The sequence below is a fragment of the Trichosurus vulpecula genome, chromosome 1 (assembly GCF_011100635.1).
Source record: "Trichosurus vulpecula isolate mTriVul1 chromosome 1, mTriVul1.pri, whole genome shotgun sequence".
NCBI classification, from domain to species: Eukaryota; Metazoa; Chordata; class Mammalia; order Diprotodontia; family Phalangeridae; genus Trichosurus; species Trichosurus vulpecula.
This window is the reverse complement of record NC_050573.1, coordinates 195,547,936-195,560,278: the sequence shown is the minus strand read 5'-3', so window position 1 is coordinate 195,560,278 and position 12,343 is coordinate 195,547,936. Positions and strand designations below refer to the sequence as shown.

The following is a 12,343-nucleotide window of genomic DNA, read 5'->3' as shown; positions in this document are numbered from 1 at the left end:
ATGTTTTGATGAATATTGGACCATTCTGTTATCCAATAACCTCATTAAGATATATGCCTAGTAGTGGTATCTTTAGTTCAAAAGGCATGGGCATTTATTTTGGTCACTTTCTTTGTATAATTCCAAATTACTTTCCAGCCATTCACAGCTCCATCAACAGCACATTAACATGCCCATCTTTCCAAAGCCCCTCCAACATTATGATTTCCATTTTTTGTTATCTATACCAGTTTCTTGGGTGTGAGGTGAAACCTCAAGACTATTTTGATATGCCTTTCTTTTACTGGTGATTTAGAACAGTCTTTCATTCCTTTAATGATTTACAACTCTTTTAAAGAACTGTTTGCTGATGTCCTTTGATTACTTATCGGTTGGGGCCAAAATTATGTATTTTCAGAATTGAGAGATGGCCACAAAGAGCACAATTAAAGAACACTTCCTTTTTGTTTGTTGGTTTAGGAATAACAAGATGGATTAAATCATTTAAAAAGGGTAAATTCAAGGCTCATTTTTTTTTCCATACTGAGACTCCTCTTCAAAAGCTGTATCTATATACAGGGTGTCCCAAAAGGCTTAAAACTGCACTGATACTTTTAGAATTGTGTGTGTGTGTGTGTGTGTGTGTGTGTGTGTGTGTTCTAAATTAAAAACCCTGCCTCTAAAGAGATATCTATAAGAGAGACACCTTAATGAGCATACCCTTTAGGACTAATCTCCCTAAAAAACCCAGAGAGGGCCTTTGGAAGCAGCTTCTGGGGATCTGACAGGCTGTTTCTTTGTTGTTCTTAAGTTCTGTTGAACTAGATCTGCATATTCTCTCTCTCCTTATCCTCCCACCGGCTCCAGCTCCTGTTCCCACTCCAGGGGCGATCTCAGCTCAGAGCATTTTGTTCTATTCTCCAAGTTCCCACGGTACAACATGAAGCAGTGGTTGTTTTTTAATTCTTTAAAAAAAAAACCATAAAAACAGCATAGAACAAACATACTCCCCCCCCACCCCAAAACACATATACACATGCATACATACATACATATGTGCAAACACACACGATTTCCAGGATTGTGTGGCAATTAAGGAAACAATGTTCTGGGACAAAGACTCTAACCCGGATGACAGTTTTCAAAACATCCTAGGCTTAGAGCTAGAGATGACCTTAAAGGTCATCTAGGCGAGGTGTCAGACATGTAAGCCACAGAGTATGGGTCCCAATGAGAATAAATTATAACTGGGAAATGTTTAGCAAAACAAATATTTTTGTTTTTCAGTCCTTTTCGTCATGACTGACTCTTTGTGACCCCATTTAGGGTTTTCTTGGCAAAGATACTGGAGTGGTTTGCCATTTCCTCCTCAAGCTCATTTTAAAGATAAAGAACTAAAGCAAACAGGGTTAAGTGACTTGCCCAGGGTCACAGAGCTAGTTAAGTATCTGAGGCCATATTTGAACTCAGGTCTTCCTGACTATCCATTAAGCTACTTAGCTGCTCTAATATTACATTAAAAAAAAAAAACAAGTCAATATGTGGTCTGCAGCATCTTTATGTATAGCTTAGTGGTCCTTGATGCTATTTGAGTCTGGTATCACTTATCTGGTCCAACAAACTTATTTTCAAAAAGGAAGAAAATGAAGCCAAAAAAGATGGAAAGGATACTGTTGAAAGTCATCCAGGGTCCTTGGCCCTGCAAGACAATCCAGCATTGTCTTGACTAAACCATGTTGCTTTCCCCTGGCATTCCAAGTTTGCTCTTTCAAGTAATCCAAAGAGACTATGTGTGATATGCATAGATGAGGGGTGTCCAGCCTCCTCCCACTCCTCTTTTTCTCCCTCTTCTTCCTCACTCAAATTCAGCTTAAGGAAGAAAGAATCAACAAAGATCAAAGGTAGCTAAAGGGGGAGACAGAAAGGTGGGAAGCCTGGCATGATGGAGGTAGTGTCGAACTGGGGTTAGAACCTTGGCTTAGGCTCTTTCTAGCTGTGATTATGGGCAAGGTCCTCAAACCCCAAGTGTCCTCATTTGTATAATAGGGATAACAATGCTTGTACTATCTAGATCACAGCATCCTGAGAGGAAAGGATTTGTAAACCTTAAAATGCTATATAAATGTGAGTTATTATCATTATTATTACAGAAACCTCCAGGGAGGTCTTCATCCTCTCTTAACAAACACAACTATTATGTCAGCATGGCACAAGATTACAGGAAAATAAGCAGATAATAAAGGCAAAGAAAGGGGAGGAATAAAGACAGACAGGAAAGAAGCTGGGAGTAGGAGGGAAATCTATTTTCTCTCAGCACTTTAAAATGAGTTACCTGTGAAGAAACGAAGAATATGAACCATGCTCCATATCTTGGTTCTGAGAAGAAATGATAAAACATACTTGCCTCCTACTGGTAGAGAGATAGGGAACTACAGTTTTAGAGGTGTGTGTGTGTGTGTGTGTGTGTGTGTGTGTGTGTGTGTGTGTGTCCTTTTTATCAATTGGTTTTTAACTGTTTTTCTTTGTTACAAGGTGTTCAAAGGAGAAAGGAATTGGGAAAAGACAGGGGTATATAAAATAACTTTGAAAAAATAACTTTTCAAAAAGTAAAGAGACTTAGACATAGGCAGAGTTTTAAACATCAAATGCATCAAAATTCCACCTTTCAGACCAAATTCTAGATAGAATGATAGAATCTTGTGCATTAGAGAATTCTGAAGTCTCTTCCTTTTATCCAAGAAGTCACTAAACTGAGTCAGAAGTGAGTTTCCTCTAAGGCCACAAGGAATGTAGATGTAGGCTTCTCAAGGGCTGGGAACATTTTTTTTCCTTGCCTTTGTATCCTCAAGGCCCAGCCCTGCACAAACCCATGGAGTAGGTTACTAAATGTTTCAATTAAAAAGAAGGACAAGGTTGGAGTCAGAAGGAACCTAGGTTGGAATCCTCCCTCGGGGACCAGAAGAATCATAATTTTTCTGAGTTTGCTCATCTGCAAATAGCACCTGCTTCACAGAGTTGTTGCAAGGATCAAATGAGAAAATGTATGTATAGCACTTTGCAAACCTTAAATTGCTACACAGATGTTGATGGTGGTGGTGGTAGTGGCAGTGGCGATGATGATAGGCTGACTAAATTGTGGAAATGAATGATGGCTCTTTCCATATCCAGGCTTGAGGTTATGGAATCCAAAGAATGTCAAATACCAAGAATAATTAACAACTGAATATGTGCATGTGCCCTGTAAAAGAAAAAAAAAATGAATTCCCACTAGACTAAAAATTATTCAGTGCAACTAAGTATCCATCACAGTCTCAAGAGAAGGACCACATTCATTGGATAGACCTGGAAAGGTTTAGTGCTCTAAGCTAGTGAGCCAAAGAGAGCTCATTCCCTCCTCTACTTCTTAGCCAGAGGAAAATGCTTCATTGCCTCATAATTAAACTCTGTGGTCTTACATCTGTACTGTTTTTTGGCACATGGAGTATTTATTGGGTAGAGAAAATAAATGTGGAATGTGTTTGTTCTTCCTGTTTACTGTGCTAAAAATGGAAAGGGTTGATAAATATCTTTCACAATGACTAGTCTCAGTCCTTTCTCCTGAAGGAGGGGCCAGAGGAAAAGTCTGGGATTTTATAATCCAAGTAAGGTACTATTGTAGATTCTCTCATTTTTTGGGTAATGACTGCCTCTCAGTTTGAACTTGAATTGCATTGCAAAGAAGTAAAGGAAAAGCAAAACACAGCATTAGTTATTTATGCTACCCAAGAACAAGGTTAAGTGACAAAAAGGGAACCAAAATCAAGTTTCTAAATAGAGGCAGGAATGATGAGGCAAGGGAAGCATCTTTGCTTTCTTTTATATGTTAGATTTCTAATGGAAATTTAACACCAAATTGACAAATATCCTAATGACAGCATCCTTAACCAGAGATTCATATCTCAAGGGTTACAAATCAGGTTCCTCAAAAAGCCAGGACAGGAAACCCAGCAGGTGAAAGCCAGATGCCCTCAAATGAGGTGGTACCCCCAAATGCTATTGTAAGTCATGTAAGGGCACCCCCAGATTCCACAAATCTACAAACCCGAGCACTATGCCTTGCCCAGAAGCTATAAGGAGCTAACAGGTGAAGGGAGGACTGAGGATAACAGTCGGGAGGGAAAGGAATGATGTCACCATTCTGGCTTCATGCCAGAAATAGAAGGGATGAAAAGTTCTAACCCCCAAATATACAATTTATGGTGTTATTTTGGGGGTGGAGGTACAATGGGAATAAGTAGGAAAAAAATAGAGTTCAAAACTTCCCTGTAAATGTTTTTGAAAAAGGATGACTAAAAACAACAACATGTTTCTAATCCAAAACTAATACATTCCCAATTACAAACACAGACCCAAAGCTTCCTGTCTTCACCTCCGCTTCAGTAAAAATGAAAACAGTCCACTAGGCATTCAGGCTGGGCCAGGTCTTTTTAAAGAGGCGAAAAGAGGTCCTCTGTCAATACAATAAAAGTTCCTTCTCCAGAATCTAGTATGTATAATATAGTGGATACAGTGTGTGAGTGTGTGTGTGTGTGTGTGTGTGTGTGTGTGTGTGTGTGTGTAAGTGTAAGTAATATAGTTCAGAACTGTGATTTCATCTGTAAGTTCCTTCTCCAGAACCTAGTATACACAATATAGTGGGACTGTGTGTGTGTGTGTGTGTGTGTAATATAGTTCAGACCTGTGATTTCATCTGTAAGTTCCTTCTCCAGAATCTAGTATACACAATATAGTGGGAGAGCGTGTGTGTGTGTGTGTGTGTGTGTGTGTGTGTGTGTGTGTGTAAGTGTGTGTGTGCGCGCATGTGTGTAACATAGTTCAGAACTGTGATTTCATCTGTATTAGAACCTCCTGGTATAGAACCTCTCTTGGCCAGTGTAGATAGTCAAGCTACCATGTGTAATTTAGGGTCTTAAAGTTGGCTGACACACTGAGAGGTTAAGTGATTTGTCCAGAGTCAGAGGGCAAGTTTATTTCTATGGCAGTATTTGAATGCAGGTTCTTCCTGACTATCAGGCTAGCTTTCTGTACACCATGACATGATGCATATGTCATTTTAATTTTATTTTTAAATTTTATTTATTTATTTTTGGGTTTTGACATTCACTTCCATAAAATTGAGTTCCAAATTTTCACCCCCTCCCTTCCTTCCCCCCATGATGCATATTTCTTAAAAGGCTGTATATGATTGCCCCAGTTCTCCTTCTTGTCGTTAAAACTGTAGTGATACACTTGTAACCTATGTCAAATTGCCTGCCATCTCAATAAGGGGAGGAGGGGAGGGAGGGAGAAGACTTGGAATTCAAAATTTGGGGGAAAAAAAGAATTGTTTTTACAAGTAACTGGGAAAAAAATCAAATATTAAATAAGAAAAAAATGTAGCGATAACTCAAATATGACATTAAGATATGTGTCATTTGGGGATGGGGCAAGAGAAATCCAGAGCCTCCATAGTTTACTAAAAATTATAGAGATGAGAAACACTGATGTGTTTTAAACTTGCCATTTTCCATACATTAAGCAGTTCCAGGAAAACTCAGACAAAAAAATCCTTAGTATCCTGTTTTTCATGCCTTTGGTATGTCTTTAGCAGAGCTAAAGTTTGGAATCCTAGACCTTGTCCTCTCATCCCCACTCATCCTTCAGTCACTACTGATCATGAGACAGTTAGGTAACCCAGAGTGACGTGGAATCAGGAAGACCTGAAGTTCAAATCTGGCCTCAGACACTTACTAGTTCTGTGGCTGTGGGCCACGTCATTTAATCTCTCTCAGTCTCAGTTTCCTCATCTGTAGAAAGGGAACAGTAATAGCACCAACGACTTCTCAGGGCCATTTTGACGTTCAAATGAGTTAATACATGTGGAGTGCTTTGCAAATCTTAAAGCACTATAGAAATGCCAGCTATCAGTATCACGAAGTTAACATTCCCACCTGCAACTGTTACTCACTGGGGTGATCTTGGGAGCCTGACACGAAGCCAGTATTCTGTTATCCGGCGCTCCTGCTAATTCCTGCTTTTGGCTGTTTTATTGCTCATTAACACCTGCACTGCAGGGCAGGGCAGGAAGAGGAGAGGACATACCAAATCTGCTGATTCGTAGCTATGGCAGCAGGCGAGGTTAAAATAACAGTTAAAAAGAGAACCATGAGGATCCTCTGTAGATTCCTGTTTATCTGTGCTCCTGTTGTTGTCCGGGGAGGATTGAGAACGAAGCTGCCAGGTGTGAGCAGGGCTCGAGAGACCTGAATTCAAATCCCATCTTGGCCACTCGACTCTGAACAAGTTAGTTAAGATCAGGTTTGGAATTTAGCACCTTGGACAACATCTAGTACAGGGCCCTCACTGTACGGGTGAAGAAAGTCATCCATAGAGTGAGGCCCAGAGAAATTAGGCTTTTTACCTACAGTTACACAGGTAGTAAGCTGAAGAGTTGGGATCTGAACCCAGGACCTCTGACTACAAATCAAGCATGCCTACTTCCATTGAGCCACATTGCCAGTTTCACTTTGTCTGAGCCTCAGTTCCCAGTGGACTAGATGCCCACTGAGATTCCTTCCAACTTTGAGATTCTATAATTCTTTACTCGTTAGCAGAATATTTAAACTCATCATGAGTCTGTGACATCAGAGAACCTATCTTAAATGAATTAGTCATAGCTGAGGCAAGCATATGACTTCTTATTATTCCACCCAGCAATCATGCGAAACATCAAAGCCTTCCTCACATCGACTCTATGAGGAAGGTAGGACAATTACTATTGCCCCATTTTATAGTTGAGAAAACTGAGCCTTCCTCCTGGGACTTGCCCCCAGTCACATAAATAAGATACAGCAAAGTCAGACCTCCTCTATTCACAGAATGGCAGAATTTTAATATGGGACAGGACCTCCGTGACCATCTTGTCCCTTACTTGGAAAGAAATCCTAACTATAACACCATCGATAAGTAGCCACAAGCTTCTGCTGGAAGATCTCCAATGAGGAAGCCATCACTTCCCAAGGCAGTCCATTCCACTTAGGAATAACTTCAATTTTTAGGGAAGGGGCAGCTAGGTGGTGTGGTAGATAGAGGGCCAGGCCTGGAGTCAGCAAGACTCATCTTCATGAGTTCAAATCTGGCCTTGGAATAGTTACTAACTGTGTGACACTAGGCAAGTCACTTAACCCTGTTTGCCTCAGTTCCTCATCTGTAAAATGATCGAGAGAAGTAAAGGGTAAACATCAGTATCTTTGCCAAGAAAATCTAGAAAACCCCAAATGGAGACATGAAAAAACTGAACAAAAATTTTTTTAGGAAGTTTTCTCTAATATCGAGCCTGGTCCCGATGACTCCATGAAACTCTCTGCAACTACATAGGTCCAAGTTTGGAGTCTGGAATAGTAACCACATGCATTATTCATAGGATTTGCTTGACATCCAACACAATCCCTCATTCCAACATATGCCTCATGGAAAGCAAACTTCAAACTCTGCATGAGTAAGACAGGCCCAGTCATATTCAGAGAGGTATGGAGCATCACAGAACAACATTTTGCTTATTAGGAGGTCATATTTGACCACTTCAGCCGTTTCTGGAACATAGCCCAGCCAAGCAAGATGCAAAAAAGGCCTCTGAAAAAGCAACGTGGATGTGACAACTATATACTTCAAACCTGATGTATTCTACTTAGGGCCTCAAGTGAAACCTAGTTATTATTACTTTATGCTCAATTCTAACAAAGGGAGGATTTCCTAGCCCCTAGAAAGAAGAGTAAATTAAAAGATGATTGAATTGCTGCTGGAAGCAGACAAATCTACTGCTGACCACCCCAAAATGAAGGAGACTAAACTCTATAACATCAGACAAAAGAATTGAAAAAGCAATAGTTTTAGGCCATTTGGTGAAGGAACAAACAGACCATATCTCGACAGCTCCAATGGATATCACTGTATTATAAGACAGTCTAATGCTGTTCATAATAGAGACCCGAGTCATGAAAAGGCTAAATTGTAACAGCTCAACATAGTGTGGTGGTTCTCAAAGTATGGTCTGAGGACCCCCCAGGGTCCATGAGGTCAAAACTATTTTCATAATAATAGTAAGACATTTTAATGTCTAATACAGTAAATAGGGATAGATCTAACAGACAATAAAAGGTCTTAGGGTGAATGTGACTCAATAATTTAAGAGTATAAAGGGGCCCTGGGATCAAAAAGTTTGACAACTCTGGCACAGTGGACAGAGAACTATCCTTGAAGCCAGGAAAATCTGGGTTCGAGTCATATTTCTGATGAATACAGGCTATAGAAGCCTTAGTAACTCTTGTAACTTCTTGGTGCTCTAGCCCTACGGTATCAAAGTCAAAACGGGCAGCTAGGTGGCTTAGTGGATAGAGTGCAGGCCTGGAGTCAGGAAGACTCATCTTTTGGAGTTCAAAGCTGGCCTTAGACACTTACTAGCTGTGTGACCCTGAGCAAGTCACTTAATCCTTTTTGCCTCAGTTTCCTTATCTGTAAAATGAGCTGGAGAAGGAAATAGTTAAGGGCTCCAGTCTCTTTTCCAAGAAAACCTCAAATGGGGACGGACATGAGAGTTGGATACGACTGAATGCAACAAACTCAAAATAGAAACAGAGGAGACTAAGCTACACACATGCATCCCTGCAGGCTGAATGTTGACTTAGAAAACCACACACGTTTATATATTTCTTTTTGTATTAATATATCAACACATTAACATCAGATAAGAACTTCATTTTAATCTGATTCAGGCCCCACACTGTGGGCTGTGTATTTGACACTTCTATTGCAGACAATTTTCTAAGCATTTAAGTAGCAGAAAAGGTACTGACCTACATTGGTAAAGGGAATGAGTTACTTTATGGATGTTCCCCACACCAATGGAATCATGAGTCCATTCCTGATCCCTGACCATCCCCCCTATACTCTGTTTAAAGGCAGGGAAATTTATAACTTACTTTAGACAGAATTCCATCCAAAATGATTTTTTTTAAAGGATTTTTTTTTTTTAAGAATTAGCTTCATTTACTGGGAAATGAATTAGAAAGAATACTTCATTTCTCAAAGACGCTATGTAAATGAGGCATTAACATACCTGCTTCTTACTAAGATGCCAAACACAGGGTTAAGATCAAATTTTTCTCAGAGGGCAGTTCTTCCGCAGGAATATTATTTTGGTAGAAAGAGATAATTTCCAGTTCACAAAAGGGAAAAATCCAAGTATGCTACCAAGAAGTGACTAGCGAAAGGCCCAAGATGAGCCAATTGTAGGGCATGCAGGAATATCAACCTCTTTTTAGCCACTAAACCTCCATTAATAATTATTTTAAGTATAATGGTATTATGTTGTTACTTCTAACCATGCTGGGCTTCAGTTCAAAATTAACCAAAGTTATAATTTAGAGCTAACATTTTTTTCCCAACTCTGAAAAAAAAGGATGGAAAATATATGCTACTGTTCTTCAGTTACATTTTTAAGGTGCTGACTGGTGCCTTTTCTTTACTGAATTCATTTGCTTCCAATTAAATACTAAAAAATATCATTATTATATTTCTCTCCCCAGGAACTCAGAACTCTTCTCCAAAACTCAGAAATTACAATCCTAGTTGAAACAGAATCCTTTTCAAGTCCTCTATCAAACTAATTAAATGTTGTACCACATGATCTTAATTTCTACAGTTACCAATTTTCACAAACTATAACGGAACAGAAAAGGCAACATGAAACCTTGAGAAAGTAGAGAAAATAGAAGCCATGATACGAGAGTGAAGAATTTAGGATACCTTGTCTCTGAATGAAGACTCTGAGCAGTGGATTTGCACTCGAGACAGCCTTGAAGAAGTTGTCGTCATTATTGATAGGCAGCAGGTCACCGTGCACATCGGCATACCCGATCATCACGTCCATGTTCGAGATGTGATGGATGTGAAGGATGAGCTTGTAGAAGTCTTCAAACTTCCCAGGTTTGTAACGGTCCAAAGAAAATCTTCGAAACTCGGCCCCAAACTACAATGAAAAAGAGGAGCCCATAAGTAGGCAGCGAGTGAATGGACTTGTGAAAGGAATGGAATAAGCATTTGTGCGGCACCTACTATGGGCCAGGAACCGTGTTAATCTCTTTACAAATAATATCACACTTGATCTTCACAACTCGGTAAGGTAGGCGCTGTTATACTCCCCATTTTACAGTTGGGAAAATTGGGTCGGATAGAGGTTCGGTGATTTGACCAAGGTCTCACAGTTTGCAGGTATCTGAGGTCATATCTGAACTCGGGTCTTCTTGACTCCAGAAGCAGCACCTTATCTACTGTGCCACCCAGCAGCCATCTGGTTTGTGTTTGCTATTATCCTCTGTTTTTCAGAGGTACAGAAAAGCATGGAGACAATCTATGTTCTTAGAGCACAGCTATCTATGCAAGAGAGGTGGTACATTATTAACGTGCGCTTAAAAGCAAGTTTAATGACATTGGCATAGCAGTAATTTGCTATAAAAATGTTAGTCTTTCCCTTCCTAATTAGGTTGACCTAGCAGATGCCACTGGAAGACCCCTGCTGGTATACACTGACCCCAGAACATCCTTTTGGTTGGGCTGATGTCGACTGACACAGATGCTGGGTTCCTTTGGATGATGTCCAATTATTACAGCATCAAGGCACTCCCTAGTCAGTGCCATACTTCAAGGATATGGCCACTAGGCAGTACAGCTCTAGAGCTGGAATTAGGAAGGTCTGAGTTCCAAACCCAGCCTTAAGCAACTTTCTAGCTGGTAACCCTAGGCAAGTTACTTAACCTCTCCCAGACTCAGTTTCCTCACCTGTAAAATGGAGATAATAGCACTTACTTCCCAGAGCTGTTGTAAGGATCAAATGAGATGATATTTGTAAAGTGCTCTATAAATGCTAGCTATGTTATTATTGTGGTTACTATTATAGGACTCCATGAGTATACTCCCTCTATCAACAGGGATCACAACTTCTCTAGGATGCAGGCGATGGTCCGAAGACCACCTTTTTCTGCCACCCACATGGTAGTGAACTTCTCCAACTTAGCTAGCCTATTATCATTCCTCCCCCATAGTCAAAGTGCTAAATAAATGCTTGCTGATGGATTGATTGATCCTGAGAACGTACACACAGTCATAGGACCTGTCCAGGAAGGCTTTCCAGCTTGGCTACAAAAGCTTTTCAGAAGCCAGGGTCTCCTTTCTTTGCAAAGGTGGGGGATCTGGGATATCAGGGATTGCATATATTGTCACAATCAGATTTTGTATTGGTTTGTTTTTGCGAAAGTAGGTTTTTAAATTTTTTTTTTTAAATAAGGGCACACTGAGTGGTAAGGGCACACGGGATTCAGAAATGAAAGTGACGTAAAAAGGAAAGATCTTTTTTTGTAAGAAGCTAGGATCACCTCCCTACCAAGATAAGCCATAAGAGCAGGTTTTCAGTTGGTTGCGTAACAACCATAAAAATAGTAAAATCTTGCATCTGTATAATAATGCATTGCAAAACACACTCATATACATATAAAAGACTCAAGGAATGTCCCCTCCTTTTACAAATGAGGAAACTGATTCCCATTATGTTCAGACAAAGGCGATGCATCCATAATGAGATCTAGGGTTCACATGGAGATACGCGTTACTGTCTGTGGTCCAGGTTGTCTAAAGGTAATTTAACTGGTTCAAAATCTGTGTTATTTAGCCCTTGACTCTCCACAATCCTTCCCCCACCTGCTAACCTAAAGGGAGCTGTCCTACTTGAATGGGGCAACGGTAAGTCTTTAGCCAAACTCTAGCACTAATAAAACTCATCTTAGGAAGTTTTCAACAACACAGCAGATGTTGTTACTGTTGGCTGCCCTATGTCTAGGAAATGCCGCACCACCCCCACCCCCCAAAAAAAAAAGAAATCAAGGAAACAGGCAGCTGCATCAGCAGGTTCAAGTTTTGGAATTATTTAAGAGCGGTCTCTGGTGTAAACCATCTAGAATCAGAAATGTATCAGGGTCACAAAGAGGAGCTGATCAAGCTGGAAAAGCAACAAGGAACAATTGCTGGTCAGTCTAACTCTTTTTCTGATTCCTGCTAACAAGACATTTCAGAAAACTACGTACCAAATGTTCCACATAATGTGGTGATGGTTTTTCCAAAATTTAAATGATTGTTGTTCTGTTTTGTCTTGTTTTAGTAAATGGTTAAGTTCATAGTAGGAAAAAATCCCACTTCCTTTAAAAATAGCACACCAAGATGTCAAAGATACTGTTGAGAGAGTGATCCCTTCAAGAGGTAGGGAGAGAAAAAGCATCCTAGGTGCTTATGTAAAGGA

General features: G+C 40.0%; 1 protein-coding gene across 1 annotated transcript in view; it reads right to left on the bottom strand.

The window, feature by feature from the left end:
- PARD6G (par-6 family cell polarity regulator gamma) overlaps positions 1-12,343 on the bottom strand; it is a 158,152-nt gene that overhangs the window by 104,452 nt on the left and 41,357 nt on the right. Inside the window, exon 2 of the mRNA XM_036766905.1 lies at positions 9,802-10,024. Coding sequence (XP_036622800.1) covers positions 9,802-10,024 — 223 coding nt within the window. The remainder of the gene's footprint in view (positions 1-9,801; positions 10,025-12,343) is intronic.